Here is a 17,195-nt window from a genome sequence, read left to right as displayed (position 1 = left end):
GGGTCAGATGGAAAATGAAAGCACTTTGCAGCGTTCACTCGTTTATTGCCTTCATGGGATGGGCGAAGAAGGGGAAGAGGTAGGGTGAGACAGGGGTGCCTCAGCTGAGCGGAAGCAGCTGACCCCTGAGTGCCAGCTTCATCTGGTCAGACCTAGCCAGAAAGGTGCAAGAGGTGTGGACTGAGCGAGCAATGGAGGTGCGGGTACCTCCATGGCCCCACCCCCTCGGGCCGTCTTCCCACACCCCAGCTAGCTGGATTGGTGGAAAGGGCAGTGCCCGCCCTCTCCGGTCACGCCTGGGGCGGGTCCTGGTTGAAGGGGCGGAAGACAAGGAAGATGGGCTTGTCCGGCGTCAGGATGAGGTTGAATATGGTGTCCACGTCACCGATATGCTGCATTTCAACCTTGAAGTTCTCCAGAATCTGAGAAAGAGGGATAGTGGGCTTAGGGGAGAGGCGGGGTGGGTCTGTCTCCCCCAGCCCAGGCTCATTCACCTGGGAGCAGTTGCGTGTGATGTGAGATGCTCCAAGTGGGTCTCCCTCCAGCTCCTACTGAACCCTGTGCAGAGCCTGAAAATACCACTAGCCCTCTGTCCCCCTGGTTCAGGCTTTCACTTTGGTTTCTATGAAACCTTTTCCACCCCACCCCCCTTCCATCATAAGTTCTGTGGGAACTTATGGCCAGGGAGCACCCGTGGATGGTGAGTGGATTTGCCCCAAAAGGAGACCGCAGGAGGTTGTTGGGGAGGGGAGACCAAGTCCCGGGAGACAGATGTCCCCAGGTCAGACTCACGTGGATGAGGAAGAGGGTCATCTCCAGCTCGGCGATCCGCCGGCCCACGCACTGCCGCACTCCCCAGCCAAAGCCCAGGTTCCGGAAGTGGATGAGGTCTTTGTCTTTACTCAGCCACCTGGTTGGGTCAAACTTGTCCGGACTGGAGAAGAAGGCAGGGTCTCGGCCCATGGCATAGATGGCCACTTGCACCAGTGTCTGAGGACAAGGTGAGCCGAGGTCTGAATAGGCCTTACCTCCTCACAGCCCGGAACAATACCAGCACAGCATAATACCCACTATGTGATCTTGAATAAGGCCTCACCTCTCCCTGAGCCTCGCCCATCCAATGCGTACCACCGAAGACACTAGGCTGGGGACGGGCCAAGAGATTGTCCTGCCCTTTTCCTCAGTCCCAGAGGACCCTCAGAAACCCAGGCAGCCCATGGAATCTCCCTCCTAACCTAGAAGTCCAGCAACATCCCAAAACCACCGTCCACTGTGACCATCCCCTCTGCCCTTCATTCACACTGGGACCACTGCTGCCAAGGACCCCACCAGCCAGCCCCAGGAAGAAAGGCAGGACAGAAGCCCCCCTTGCCACTATCTTATGCAATTGCAGTCTGCCCCTGGCCTCCCCTGTCTGACTGACAGAGCCTGCAGCCTTCTTGCCACACCTACCTTGGCAGGAATCAGGTAATCTTGAAGAACCAAGTCACTTTCAGGGTATCTCTGCAGGGTCACGGAGATGGGGTGGAGTCTGCCAGTGAAAAGCATTCAGAAGCTGATGCCCCAAGGCCTGGACAGAGGCCCAGCCCCCAGCATGGCAGCTCAGCTCCAGCTGCACACCCTGGCGGGGGGTGGTGGTCTGGAGGCAGGACCCCTCCTCCCCATTCCCAGCTGTCTTCCCCAGACTCCTCACTTCCTGCTACCCATCTTCTCCACCAGCCCATCCTTGTAACCCTGTGCTCAGGCAGCACCCTGTCCCTGCCCAGGGATTTGAGGGGGTGGGGTGGGGCGGGGCAGGCATAGGTGGGAGTGGGCTTGCCTCAGCGTCTCCTTGATGCTAGCTTTGAGAAGTGGGACCATTTGCAGCATCTTGCTTATGTCTCCCTCTGCCTGGCGTCGGGCATTCAGAACCTCCTCCCGCAGCATCTCCTGCACATTCAGGCTGCGTGCCATCTCGTACAAGTGCCATTGCAATGTCATGGATGTCTGGTGGAGAGTGTGGGGGTGCAGAAAACCCAGAGGGCTGGTTACTCATGGGGCATCTAGACCCATGCTAAATTTTCATTGCCAAACACTTCCCCTCACCCTCGTCCAGGGATCCAGAAACCACTATCCACATAAAGCAAAACACAATTCAGAAGGCAAATGTCAGGACTTCCCTGGTGATCTGGTGGCTAAGACTCTGCATTCTCAAAGCAGGGGTGGCCCAGGTTCAACCCCTAGTCAGGAAACTAGATCCTGCCTGCTGCAACAAAGACCTGGTGCAGCCAAATAAATAAATTTTTTTTTTTTTTGAGGCAAATGTCCAAGAAGCTTTTCTTGTGGTCCAAGCAGGAATGTTTGGGGCAGCACTTATCCCTGCCCTCCCCACTCATGTCACCAGAGCCCTCCCATCTTCCCCGCCAGTAGAGGGTCAGCCATATAACTAATGCCTTCTTCCAAAGGACTCCAGAGGCCTTAAGAGGCCAAATCCTACTTCTGTAATGATTGTACTCCTGATGACTGCCATTCCTCTTGAAATGCCTGTTAAATGAGCAGCCCTCTCCCCAGTAGCAGAGAAGGCAATGGCACCCCACTCCAGTACTCCTGCCTGGAAAATCCTATGGACGGAGGAGCGTGGTAGGCTGCAGTCCATGGGGTCGCTGAGGGTCGGACACGACTGAGTGACTTCACTTTCACTTTTCACTTGCATGCATTGGAGAAGGAAATGGCAACCCACTCCAGTGTTCTTGCCTGGAGAACCCCAGGGATGGGGGAGCCTGGTGGGCTTCCTTCTATGGGGTCACACAGAGTCAGACATGACTGAAGTGACAGCAGCAGCAGCAGCTCCCCAGTAGAACTTCCCCCTAAATGTAGCATCTGCCTATAGTAGTATAGCATAAAGTGAGGCTCATAAATGCTGAAACCAGAACAACCAGACCTGTTTTATGTCAGAGTTGCAATTAGCATGTGGTCTATACTGAGACTGACCAGCTAATCTCAGGGCTAATGTAGTGAGTGTTAACTTTCACTGGAGGTATGAGTGATCCTCCTCAGGCCCCATAGTACAGATTCTTCAGTGATGGAACTGGAATATGACCTAGGGCTAGACACATGGTGTTGGCATATTAACTTGCCAAGGATCATATTTTGGTCCAAGAGGTTTGGACGTGCTTCTTATTCCTCCCAGTGGAAGCAATTGTGAAAAAATGCCATCCAGTCACTTCCCAGCTTGAAATTCTTGCCTGGATCCCTGGAGTCCCCAGATCAAGTCCAGAGGCTGTGACCAGACCCATGGACCCCCTCCAATACCTGCCGGTTGCTCCCAGCCCACTGCCACCTCTCTCCAGCATGCTCCAGCCGCCCTGAGCTACACACAGTTCCTGAAGCCCAGAAATCTTCCTCATGCTGTTCCCTTTTCCTACAGTTCCCTTCCCAGCCTAGGAAGCAGGTGTGTACCCCTCCCTCAAGGCTCAGATCAAATGCATGTAATTGTCTCATTTTTTCCAAGGCCCAACACAGCGTGGGTACTCAGGAGATACTTGTTTAATAAGTAACAGGGCTGGTGACGAGGCATCAGGTACTGACAACACTGAGAAAAGAGGAGAGACCAACATGGCTTTTGCAGGATGAGGAGAGGGACTACTGGCTGTATTCAACTAAGTTAGGGCTTCCCTGGTGGCTCAGATGGTAAAAGAATCTGCCTGCAATGCACGAGACCTGGGTTCGATCCCTGCAGAGGGGAACGGCTACCCACTCCAGTGTTATTGCCTGGAGAATTCCATGGACAGAGAAGCCTGGTGAGCTATAGTCCATGGGGTGGAAAAGAGTCAGACACGACTGAGTGACTTTCACTTTCACTTTTCACTTTCACCTGAATTACTGGTTGTGTGACCTTAATGAAGTTCCTTAACCTCTCTGTGCCCCAGTTTCCTCATCTCAACAAAGGGGAACAGTAAAATACTGCAAAGTGTTGTTTGTGAATGCTAAATGGGTTAAAAGAGTTAATGTGAAAAGCTTAGGATCCTGCTTGCTGTATAGTGCTTGCTTAATAAATATTACCCAAGAATAACAGCTGCTCTGGTGCAGGTGAGCTTTTAGGGGGGAATCCCTTTTACATGACTGACAATGAACTATGTTTAAAATATGCTCAAAGCCTCCATCTGCAGCCCAGGAATGGAAACTCCTGCACTGGAGGTTAGAGCACAATGCAAATAGAATACCTAGGAAATGAAGTTATTCACCCAGCGGCTTTGTCACCTGCTTCTCCCCAGTCCTGAAATGCTATTTCCTCTCTCTCCTCCTGGCACAAGAGGGAAGACAAGTTGACTTTACTCTGTGGAGTGCTCTCCCTGTCCTGTAAGGCCACATTGGTCTCTCCCCTCTTCTTAGCATTGTCAGTACCCAGTACCTCGTCATCCAGCCCTTTAAGGTGAAGAGGTGGTCGTCTGGGCCCATGCTGCCTCCTTGTCCTGGGCTGAATCGTGTCCCTCCCAAATTCATATGTTGAAGTCATAACCCCCAGCACCTCACAGTGTGACTGTATTTGGAGAGAGGGCCTTTAATAAGATAATTAAGGTAAAATGAGAGCTTCCCTGGTAGCTCAGCATTATAGAACCCGCCTGCCAATGCAGGAGACACCGTTCGATCCCTGAGTCAGGAAGATCCCCTGGAGGAGGAAATGGCAACCCACTCCAGTATTCTTGCCTGGTAAATCCCGTGGACAGAAGAGCCTGGCAGGCTGCAGTCCATGGGGTTGCAAAAGAGCGGACACAACTTAGCTACTAAACAAGGTAAAATGAGGTCATATGGGGGGGTCCCTAATCGAATAGGATTGGTGTCCGTGTAAGAAGAAAAGGGAGTGTTAGTTGCGGCACAGGAACTCTTAGTTGAGGTATGTGGGATCTTGTTTCCCAACCAAGGATCGAATCCAGGCCCCCTACATTGACAGCATGGAATCAGAGTTCAAATGCTGCAACTAAAGATCCTGCATGCTGCCACTAAGACCTGGCTCAACCAAATAAATAAATATTTTTTTGAAAAGAAAAAGAAGGAAGTAAGGAAAATCATGTGAAGATGTAGGAAGAAGACAGCCATCAACAAGCCAGGCAGAGGGGCTTCAGAAGAAAGCAACCTTGCTGATACATTGATCCAGAATTATGAGCCGCTACACTTTTGTGGTTAAAGTCACCCAGTCTGTACTATTTTGTCATGGCACCTCTCACAAACTTATACACGCTTCCCGTCTGAGCCATTTAGGATATTTGAGGTCTGCTGTATTCATCTTTATAGTCTTGGGGCCTGAATCGTAACTAGCAATCAAGAAACGCTAATGAATTAACCCTCACCATCACATTGGCTTGAGGAAGTTTAAGGTTTAGGAAAAGGGAAGGCACACAGGACAGAGAAATTTTGACATTCAAGAACAGAAGCTTCTGGGACTTCCCTGAAGGTCTAATGGTTAGGACTCCACGTTCCCAGTGCAGAGGGTCTGGGTTCAATCCCTGGTCAGGGAACCAGACCCTACAGGCCACAACTAAAGATCCACGTGCCACAACCAAGTCCTGACACAGCCAAATTAATACAATAAAATAAATACTGAAAAAGAAGTTTCTTGGATATTATTCTGCCTGTGGACCTCTGGGAGACACCATGCATGATGCCTTCAGACACTGGAGGCATCAAGGGGGACTGAGGTCTGGAAGAGGGGGCATGGAAGGCAACAAAAAGATTTGGAGGGCAAGCCCAGGGCAAATTCCACTGGTTGGCTCCCAGCTTCTCTGAGATCCCGCCTGCCTTCCTGATACCAAGTAAGCTTTGTCACCCACCTGTACCTAGTCACCCCCTCTTCACTGGCAAAGAAAAAATGGTGGATCAGCCTCAAGGCACGCTCAGTGGATGACTGACTTGAGCTCGCCCTCCTAGAAGATTAGCATCTAGGAAGTGGGGTCAGGAGAGGGAGATGGAGCCCTCATGGACAGGGGTTTCAGACAATGAGGAAGGCTGTGGGGAAAGGGCGCAGGAAGGGACCGGATGTACCTCTACGGCCACCTCACTGGGTCCTCACCGTGTCCACACCCCCTGCCAGCATCTCCGTAATATTGGCCTTGACATCCTCCAAGAGCATCTTCTCACTTTTCAGGAGGCAGTAGAGGATGCCTGGGTAATTCCTAAATTCTGTTTTCCGTCTCAGGTCCTGGTAGAAGATCTCAGTGTATTTTTCAGCTGTGGGGCAGGAAGAAAGAAAACAGAGGGAGGCCAGAAATTTCCCTGGCTGTGCAGGGGTTAAAATCCATGCTTCTACTGCAGGGGGCACGGAGTCAATCCCTGGGCAGGGGAATAAGATCGCACATGTTTCAAGATGGCCAAAAAAAAGAAAAAGCAGCGAGGCTCTCTGCAGAGGGGCAAGAAAGAGCACAAGGGCTTGAGGATTCTGGAGCCCTGCACTTTCTTGGCTGCTGTTTCTCTGAGGAGCATGCTCTATAAAGTTCCTCATACCTGTTGTGGTTTTTTTAAATTATTATTTAGGGTAAGTGCTATCATGCCCATTTTACAGATAAGGAAACAGAAGTCCATCTAAGATGATAACTTGCACAAGGTCACAAGGGTGTCAGGGCAGAGGCAGGATTTAACTCCAGACCTGGCATCATCACCACATCCCAGTCAGCCTTCTCCACCCTTTACGAATCCCTGTCACCGAAGCCCTGCTCTGTCACCAAGCACAGCCATGTCTGAAATGCTGGTCTTTAACCCATGTTGGGAATCCTGGGCTCCTTGGAAGAATATGACAGACTTCTTTAATCCTCTTTCTCCAGAAAAATCTGATCATCCTCAGGAGCCAGCTTTCTGCATACCATATGCAGGGGTTCCTGGGCCTTCCCGATGGCCATCCATGGGTTTTCTACACGGCAAGTCATAACTTGGGACAAAGCGGCAGGCCAAGGTCTGAGGCTCCCAACTGACTTTCTCTCTCCCTCTGTGTCTTTCTCCCCACTCCCCCAACCCTCAACCCTCCAACCCAGGCCTGGATTTCCCATCTCCAGAGGCAAACAGGGCTCTCCTGGCTTCCACCTGTGACTGCCCAGGGTACAGCCCTCACCTTTATTGAAAATTGTGTCCCATGCGGCTACATGGTCCCTCCAAGTCTTGGTTCTGAATAGACGGTACAGTTCTGGAGGGACGTTGAGCAGAGGGACACTGGTGTGGAACATCTTGTAGACGGCATCAATGAACTTCTGGGCCTCGGGGTTCACTGTCTCCTCCAGCATCCCCAGGCGCTCCCCAAACATGACATTGGTGATGGCTGCAAAGTTGAAGAATCTCATCCAACCTGACCATCTGAGAGCCTCAGCTCCCAGGAAACCATCGCCCCCCTCCCCAACACATGGGAGCCCTTGCATCCAACCTCAGCCTCCTTCAGTAAAGAAACTGACAGCTGAGTCCCAAAGGGCTGAAATTGCAGGAGTAAGGAAAACTGCCTTTGTGGCAGTCAGTCAGGCCCTTCAGAGGGTCATGGGACAGACCCTAAAAGGGATCCCTCAAGTGGGAGGCAGAGCCTCCAGCACAGCTGAGAAAAGGCTCAGACTGGGAGGAAACTGCCCTCTCCCGCTTCCAACAGCACCCCCCAGCAGCCTCTCAGCTTTCCTCCTGGGAAGAGAGACTTCTCATCTATGATTGACCAGAGTGGCTAAATACTTCCTGGAACAGGTCAGATGGGTGTCTGGGGGGACATCAATCCCCAGTAACTGGCCATCCAGGGCCCACTTGGCTGGTCATAAGAAGTCACAACAACCCCCAAGGGTTTCCTGCCTCTTGGGTCAGGAATTTTATGCCAAACCCTGGGCACTCCAAATCTCCTGCAGTGACCACGTGATCCCTATCAAGCCACAGGGCCTTTGTATGTATTGTTGCCTCTGCCTATACTGCCCAACCTCTTTATTCCATCTGGAAAATTCCTACACATCCTCCAATACCCTGTTTCAATAACCCACCCAACCCTCCCCTCCCCTCCCAGACTTGAAAGGGAAGGTCTCTGTCCCAAGAGAGAGAGAGATTTGCTGAATGAAAGGCCAAGTCAAACCCTGGCTTTTGGAGGAAAGGGGCAATAGGGACCCACATTCTAGAAATTCTTGGCCCCATATCATGAATCAGATGAGAGCGTGCAGCTCTCCCCCCCGGTAGCTGATGACAGAGAATGTGTTCAGTGGCTCCTCCCAGAAACCAATCCTGACACTTCTTCAGAGTCTATTCTGGGTCTCAAGGTGAGATGCTGGGTTCTCCCATCCCCAGGACTGTGGCCAGGTAGGTTCAAGTTCCTTACACTCAAAGGCAAAGTGAAACAGGTCTTCCTTGATGTCCCCTACAAACTTTCCGGAGCCCTGCTGCTTGATGCGCTTGTGCAGGAGGCTGACGAAGTCCTGAGACACTGGATTCAGCAGTGGGATGAAGTTCTTTATTGCCTCTGGAGCCATCACCTCCGTGTTCAGGACCACCCGGTCTTTCTTCCAGGTTCCTGACTTCCTGAGAAAACATGGGCCCTCAGGCCCTCATGGTCACAAACCCCAGGCCTGGCAAACACAGAGGGAACTGACTAGGCTTTCCCAGGAGGCTGAGCCACAGCTCAAAGTCCACTGCTCACATCCACAGCCCTCCCTACCCTCCCCTCCTCCCAGCTTCTGCCTGGCCTGGGCGGGACAGAGGGGAGGGAATAGGGAGGCTTGTGTGACAGAAAAAAAAAGGGTGAAGATCAAACCCCCAACCGTGCTCTACTCCCTCTGCTGCTGCTGCTGCTGCTGCTGCTTTAAACAAGATGGAAATCCTATTCTTAGAGCCTTTAAGTAACTGTCAAGCCCTCTAGTCTTGGCCTCTGCTGCAGGCCTGCCCTCCCCACCACTTCCACTTCCTCCTGGTCAGTCTCACCTCCTACCATTCAAGGGTCCCTCTACATCACCTTTTCTGGCGCCTGCATGGGCACAGCTGACCAACCTCTGCACCCCCAATGTCTCATTACTTTCATTGGTGGGGAACCTCAGGTGCCCAGAATTGGGTTAATATCCATTCCTATTCTCAACTTACGCCCATTCTTGAAAATAGATCTGTGCAAAGCCCTCTTTGTTATTTGGGGGCTTTTTATGCTTACAAGAATGTTATTATAAACTCACAGTCCAACATGAATACTAGAAACTTGATGATAACTTTCAGATGCCAACCCAGTCCTCCCACATCCTGCCTCCCTGCCTCCCAACCTAAATCTCTTATTTGCTTTTGTAAATAGCTTTAGCTGCTGCTGCTGCTGCTGCTGCTAAGTCATTTCAGTTGTGTCCGACTCTGTGGGACCCCATAGACAGCAGCCCACCAGACTCCCCCGTCCCTGGGGTTCTCCAGGCAAGAACACTGGAGTGGGTTGCCATTTCCTTCTCCAATGCGTGAAAGTGAAAAGTGAAAGTGAAGTCGCTCAGTCCCGTCCGACTCTTAGCGACCCCATGTACTGCAGCCTACCAGGCTCCTCCATCCATGGGATTTTCCAAGCAGGAGTACTGGAGTGGGGTGCCATTGCCTTCTCCAGTTTTATCTGATCAACATATATTTCCAAAACATGCTTTTTAAAAATGCATGCTTTTCAACATGCATGTTGAAAAATAAAATAAAACAAAAATGCATGCTTGTTTTCAACTTCTTATAAAAGCTGTCATGATTTGCTTTTTTTCACTCAGCTTATATCTCTAGTATCTTCTGTATTGTTGTATCATCTGTATTGTGTGAGACACGGAGTCTGTTCTTGTTGACTGGGGTCTGCCTCTGTCACTCTTTTCATGCTCCTGTTCTGCATTTAGGTGATTTCCCAGTTTTTGCTATTATGAACAACTGCATTGCAAACATTTTAGTACATATCCGTCTCAGTGGGTGGGGTGCGGGTATTCTTTGGAGTATATTCCTGAGTGCAGAATGACTGCATTATAAGCATGGGTTTATAATGGCTGCTTTATAAACATTCAACTGCAGGAAGTAATGTCCAACCATTTTCCAAAGTGGTGGCATCGGCTTTCAGTCCCACTAGCAAGCTAGGAGCACTCTAGCTGCTCCATATCCTCATCAACACTTGTTATGGTCACATTTCCTTTTTTTGATGAGCAATTTGGTGGAAAATGGTATCTATGCATTTAGATACACTGATTTGTTCATGCTTCTTACTGCTCCTTTAGACTATAAGGGACTCTCCTAGGGGCAGGGCTCCACCCTACTTGTCACTCAGAGTTCAGCACCAGGACTAGCACATAGGAGGCACTCAATAAAATGGGTCTTACTGGATGAACCAATGAATGAGAACTTTTCAAGGCCTTTAATTACTCAGTAAGATCTTCTTCCTGACCATGTTCCTGAAGGTTGGCAGGGCAGTTCACCCTCCCCATCATCTGTTTGATGGAGGCAGGAAGAGGACAGGGGTTTGTCTAGAGGCCCAGCTGTTAACAGAAAGGGCAGGACAAGCACGGTCCCAGCATCTCACCCTCAGCCTCTGCCCTTGCTCCAGCCACCCAGCATCTCCCTCCAGCCCCTGGGAGAGGACCCAGGACTCACTTAAACAGGACTCCAATGGGTTTCTGATAATATCGGTGATAGGCCAGCCAGGGCGGGATGTCATATCTCTCTGGGTAGGATCCCTCGAACTTGAAGAGATGGGCCACGTCTTCAGGGTGAATGATATAAACTGACTCCAAATTGCCAAGCTTCTCCCTGGAGGGGCAGAAGAGGGTTGCTGTGAGGTAAGGATCTGAGGAGAGTCCTGCAGACCCTGCACAATCAGGGCACAGGACCCAGCTCCTCTGTAACCACTTTGCGGCTGACAGCACGGAGCAGACCGGCCTGGGAGTGGATCCTGGCCCATAGTTTCCTCACTGTATGACTTTAGTCTCATCCTCTGAGTCTCAGTTTCTTTAGTGGAGATAAATACAGTACCTGCCTGACAGGATTGCTGAAGAATAAGATGATATGAAATCTATGAGTGTGGCTCCTATTGCATGTATCTGTGCTCAGTCTTATTCTTTGTGACCTTATGGACTGTAACCCACCAGGCTCCTCTGTCCATGGAATTCTCCAGGGAAGAATACTGGAGTGGGTTGCCATGCCCTCCTCCAAGGGATCTTCCTGCCCAGGGATTGAACCCTCGTCTCTTGCGTCTCCTGCATTGGCAGGCAGATTCTTTACCACTGTGCCACCTGGGAAGACATTCTCTAAGTAACAGCTTCGTGCTCATCTTATCATCACAGTGGCTCCTGCACATCCTCAGGACCAAGCCCACCCCTACCCAGGGCCTCCCCTGGATCATCAGGTCCTCCAATGTTCATTCTTCCTGTGTGTCTACACTCTCAGCACCCTCCACCCTCTCACCTATGCAGAGCTCAGAAACATGGCACTTTCATGGCAGCTGGGAGTAACCCTGGACTAGAGTGACTCCATGTAGCTTGCTGGGCAGGTCACACACCAGGCCAGGCAGTCCCTTCTAAGCTCTAGGATTGAAGTTCTGGAACTGGTCACCCTCCCCCAGGAATTAGAGGCCCAACAAAGTACTCTGTCACTATTAAAATAAAACTGAGGTAAAACATCAAGCCCCAGGTATAAATATACCTTAAGGCACTTTGCAGAGAATTAATGTACAACTGTCATGAAACAACAGAAAATTCTGCTTCTGACTTGTATCTGCCTTTTGCATAAGAAAGTTAATTCAAGATACACTTCAAGGTAAAACATAAAAGCATACAAGTATAAGCCAAATTCTCATTCTCTCCCTCTCTCTACCCTCCTTCCCCTCTCTTCCTCCCTCTTCCTTGAGAATGGAGAGGGAGGGGGAGGGGAGAAGACTAGGCTGGGGAGTGGGAGAGAGCATGGCTTTAGCCACTAACCCACAGAGCCCAGGCCTATCTTCCCCAAGTCTCCTTGGCTGACCATGGCCTCCCAGAAAATCCCCTCAGTGTTTTTCCAGCTGCCACACATCCTCAAACCACTGACTCCATTAAAAACAGCTAAGCAAAGTCCTTGAACTGCTATTGTTATTATCAATTCTACCTCTGGGAATCTAGCCCAAGGCAGCTATCTGACATCAGTGATGCCTGATGGATGAAAATGTTCATAGAAAAAAAAAAAATGTATAAGGATGTCTAATAGTTAAAAAAAAAAAAAAAAAAAAACCTAGAGTGGTCTAAATATCCACTTTTAAAAGCTAGCTGAAAAATATATGGCTATCCATACTATGGGCTACTATGCTGTCTTTTAAAATTATATTAAAGAGAGAAAAGAGAAAAGAAGTCCTTGGTACATTATTATAGGACAACACAAAATAGCATATAAATACATTCACATTCTGAATGGTACATAAATATTATCAAAACTGAGATTGTATTTGATATCAATTTTTCTAAACTATTGAATAAAGAACAGGAACAGACTTGTATTAAGGGAAAGTCCATGAAACTTGTAAATTCCTCATGTTCATTTAGAAGTTTGTTATCTCAAGGCTATAGTTAGACTACTGACACCCTGAATAATATAATAATATGCATGCTCACTCATGTCCAACTCTTTTCGACCCCATGGACTCTAGCTCACCAGGCTTCTCTGTCCATGGGATTTCCAGGCAAGAATACTGGAGTGGGTTGCCGTGTCCTCCTCCAAGGGATTTTCCTGACCCAGGGATCAAACCTGCATCTCTTGGATCTCCAACATTGGCAAGTGGATTCTTTACCACTAGCGCCCCCTGGGAAGCCTGACACCCCGAACTGGAAGCCAAACAATCAGGGTTCCAGCCCTGGCTTTGCCCTGATGAACTGTGTGACCTTGGCAAGACCCTTCTCTCTGGGTCTCAGTTTTCCCATCTGTGAATTAGGAATAATGCCAAATTTAAGGACAGGTTGCAAGACTCAGATGAAAGTGACTCAGAAAATAGGGACTTTATAAAATAAAGAGTTCCTACAAGGGGCTAGGAACAGGAAGGAGGAGGAGGGGAGGAAGCAGGGAATAATGAAAAAATTCATGAAGTAAGACTGGGGAGAGAGGCTTAGAAGGGAGAGAAAGAGACAGAAAGACAAAGAAGAGAGACTAAGGAGCAAACTTCTTCCAAATCTAACATTCAGCCTGGGGCTAAGCGGGTGCCCTGTCTCCAACCAGTTCTAAAAAAGCACTTATAACTGTAAAAGGGGGAATTCCCTGTCAGTCCAGTGGTTACGGCTCAGTGCTCCCACTGCAGGGGACACAGGTTCAATCCCTGAAGAGAACTAAGATCCCACAGGCCACGCGGTGCATCCCCCCAACCAAAAATTAAAAAATAAAGTAAAAGTAAAGCATTATACTTCCTGGTGTCTCCTCCCTGCCCTCAGGCATCATCTTTGCCACCTCTAATCCCCCTCACCTATGCTCTCAGAAAGGAACCCAAATGTCTCTTGAAGCCCACCTACCTTAGAAACTGCTAAACCAGAACAAGTGAGGCCTCCCTCCCAAGGGCAGCCCCCAGACCTCACCCCCACCCCAGGGCAAGAAGGTGGGGTACAGCGAGGCCAAAAGACCAAAGGCTCTCCCTCCTGGCTGGAAGCAAGGCAGATGTTTGGGGAAGAGGGACAGCAGCCAGGCCTAGTGGAAGGGACCAATCAGCCACTCAGAGTCCCACAGGCCAAGGGGAGGCAAGACCAGCACCCCGGGTAGCAGGACAGTCTTCTAGCTGAGTGATCAGGGCTAGAGTCCTAACCTCTTTGAACTTCCTTCTCCTCTGAAAATGGGGATGACAACCACACCTTGCAAAGTGTCCTGCAGATAATGGAGGTACCAGGGCTTATTTTCTTGGCCTCCCCACCTCCCCAAAGTTTCTAAGGGTGTAGAGCCCGGGGACTGTTGAGGCCTCAGGGCTGGGAAGTGAACCCACTGTCTGGGAAGCATTAACTCTACTCCTGCCACTGCCAGGCAGGAAGAAATAAAGTCAGAGGTGAACCAGAGCCTGGAAGGGGAGGGCAGACCTTTCAGGGAGGGGGCCACCACAGGCTTCCCTATCCCGCCAGCCCCAATCCTCTGCCAGGCTTACCTGTAAATGGGGCCATACTTCTGGAAGTTCTCGATGTGGCGAAAGTGGATTCTCTGTGAGCCCTTCTCCCTCCAGAAATGGTAGAGGTTAAGCCAGCCATTGTCACCAGGGGAGGGGATCTCACTGTAGGGGCGAGGGGTCTTTGTGGAGATGCCAGCTCCCTCTCCAGTGCCCACCCTGTGGTGGCCCCAGCCCTCCCCCACTGTGCTCAGGATGGGTGGGCAGGCTTTGACCAGGGCTGAGCGGAGGGGAAGCCCCCTTGCTAGCATGCTGCCCCCACAGCTGCTGCTGTCTCTGCTCGTACTGCAGCAGGTGACTCTGGCCCTGGGACCCTGGGACCCAGCTTATAATCACCAGCTCAAGGCTAAGTGAGAAGCTGACAGGGCGGTCAGCCTCCTCCGGCTGACTCCAGCCCACACAGCTCCTCCCAGACTCAGTACTGTAAACGAAAGAATGTAACCCATCATTCCAGTTCTACAACATCAAGCGTCAGCCACTGTGGTCACCCACCTGAGGGGACTCCCTCCCTCAATGCACCCTGAGGAGACTTCAGGATGAAGAAAAACAGGAAGCATTTGCATTGTACTGGTCCCTAGATACGATGTATATCTAAGGGAAAATTTCCATGACCCCGGATTCTTGCACACATAACTTCCCTGGTGGCTCAGTCGGTAAAAAATCCACCTGCAATGCAGGAGACAAGGGTTCAGTCCTTGGGTTAGGAAGATCCCAGGGAGAAGGAAATGGCAACCCACTCCAGTATTCTTGCCTAGAAAAATCCCATGGACAGAGGAGCTTGGTGGGCTACAGTCTATGGGGTCGCAAAAGAGTCGGACGGGACTTAGTGACTAAACAACAACATATATAGCAAAACACAAACCATTCACTTGAGGTGTCTGTTGTTTGGGATTAGCAGTGATCTTTTTATGTTTGACTACATGTTCATCCCCCTTCTCCCAGCAAAAAAAAAGATTGATATAAACCCTAGCTTTTCCCTTACTTCTTTGGAACAGATCGTCGGAGCTGGCTGAGAGCCGTCTCCTAGGACAAAGTCCTGTAGGAGAGCAAAATCTGCCACCCAAAATATCTCTTTAGAATGCAGATAATTTAAAAATGAAAACAATCAAAGCCCAAAAGCCTTGGGAAAAATTGACCTTCCCTCTAACTGCTGAAGAATTTAAACAGAGGGCCTGTTTCAGGAATCACCAGGGACATCTGCAGAGAATATGGGCTTAGAGACAGAGATGAGACCCCTCTGTATCCCATTGTCTCTGCATAGGCCAGCAAACATCTATTTATCAAACATGTGCTATTCCATCTCCACGCCTCTTCAAAGCCCTTAAGCCCCTACCTCCAACATCTTCTTTTATGGGAAAAACACAGGATACTGGCCCCAGATAGCTGAGATACAAATGAAAAAAATTATTTCAGTGAGCCCAGACTCTTGTAGTTGTTGTTTAGCCGCTCACTTGTGTCCAACTCTGCGAGCCCTTTGATTGCAGCACGCCAGGCTTCCCTGTCCTTTACCATCTCCCAGAGCTTGCTCAAACTCATGTCCATTGAGTCGGTGATGCCATCCAACCATCTCGTCCTCTGTCATCCCCTTCTCCTCCTGCCTTCAACCATTCCCAGCACCAGGGTCTTTTCTAATGAGTCGGCTTTTCGCATCAGGTGGCCAAAGTATTGGAGCTTCAGCTTCAGCATTAGTCTTTCCAATGAATACTCAGGGTTGATTTCCTTTAGAATTGACTTGTTTGATTTCCTTGCAGTCCAAGGGACTCTCAAGAGTCTTCTCCAACATCACAGTTCAAAAGCATGAGTTCTTCAGCACTCAGTCTTCTTATTGTCCAACTCTCACATCCATACATGACTACCGGAAAAACCATAGCATTGACTATATGGACCTTTGTTGGCAATGTCTCTGGTTTTAATATGCTATCTCGGTTTGTCATAGCTTTTCTTCCAAGGAGCAAGTGTCTTTTATTTTCATGGCTGCAGTCACCTTCCTCAGTGATTTTGGAGCCCAAGAAAATAAAGTTATTCACTGTTTCCATTATTTCCGCATTAATTTGCCATGAAGTGATGGGACTGGATGCCATGATCTTCATCTTTTGAATGTTGAGTTTTAAGCCAGCTTTTCACTCTCCTCTTTCACCTTCATCAAGGGGCTCTTTAGTTCCTCTTCACTTTCTTCCATAAGGGTGATGTCATTTGCATATATGAAATTATTGATATTTCTCCCAGCAATCTTGATTCCAGGAATCAAGCTTGTGCTTTTTTCAGCCCAGCATTTCACATGATGTACTCTGCATATAAGTTAAATAAGCAGTGTGACTATAAACAGCCTTGACATACTCCTTTCCCAATTTTGAACCAGTCTGTTGTTCCAGGTACGGTTATAACCGTTGCTTCTTGACCTGCCTACAGGTTTCTCAGGTTTCTCAGGAGGCAGGTAAGGTGGCCTGAAATTCCCTTCTCTTTAAGAATTTTCCACAGTTTGTTGTGATCCACACAGTCGAAGGCTTTAGCATAGCCAATGAAGCAGAAGTAGATTCTAACATCTTCCCATGTATAGAAAAGTGCTAAATTCATTAACTTAGGATATCTGGTTTCCTTTCATTATAATACTTTGATATTCAGACTACGTGCCCTTTGTTACAAAACTTCTATATAACCTGGCTCCTCGTCTCACCTCCTCAGAGAAGTTCTCTCAGGGTCACTTGGGATGCTGTCTCCCAGGCTTAAAGTCCTAAAAATCCCCACCAAATGAAACATATTTCTCAACTTTTAGGCTGTGACTATTTTTTAATTAGACAGTATTTAAGGTGAAAGTTTCAAGTATTTCAGTGTGTTAGTTTTTCCGGATCTCTCCGATTTATGTGTGTTGTTAAACTTCATTTTATTTTCTTCTGATGAGACATCAATCTCATGTCAATTTCATTCTTAGACCAGCCAGAGGAACCTAGAAGGGCAGAGGAAAATTTCTTCCTCCCCAGTAGCTGGCAACAAAGATGGGATGCAGCTTTACTGGCTGGATGCTACTCACTTCAAAGCTGCTACAGTTAAGAGACCCTAGGATGATTGACAAAATTTAAGAATTCTTACTATGCCTATCTCCTGAGTCTCTATCTTCTAGATCTGTTGGAAACAAGAG

General features: G+C 49.2%; 1 protein-coding gene across 1 annotated transcript; it reads right to left on the bottom strand.

Annotated features, from left to right (window-relative positions):
- Positions 1-28: 28 nt before the first annotated feature.
- CYP11A1 (cytochrome P450 family 11 subfamily A member 1) lies at positions 29-14,331 on the bottom strand. Its single transcript, NM_176644.2, is given in 9 exon segments — positions 29-422; positions 793-990; positions 1,453-1,531; positions 1,820-1,986; positions 6,047-6,204; positions 7,079-7,282; positions 8,300-8,499; positions 10,555-10,710; positions 14,042-14,331. Coding segments are annotated over 9 exon segments (1,563 nt in total). The 5' UTR covers positions 14,311-14,331; the 3' UTR covers positions 29-290.
- Between the last annotated feature and the right edge of the window lie 2,864 nt (positions 14,332-17,195).

This window comes from Bos taurus, chromosome 21 (assembly GCF_002263795.3).
Source record: "Bos taurus isolate L1 Dominette 01449 registration number 42190680 breed Hereford chromosome 21, ARS-UCD2.0, whole genome shotgun sequence".
Lineage (NCBI taxonomy): Eukaryota > Metazoa > Chordata > Mammalia > Artiodactyla > Bovidae > Bos > Bos taurus.
Note: the sequence above shows the minus strand (reverse complement) of the source record. Positions and strands in the feature narration are given on the sequence as shown.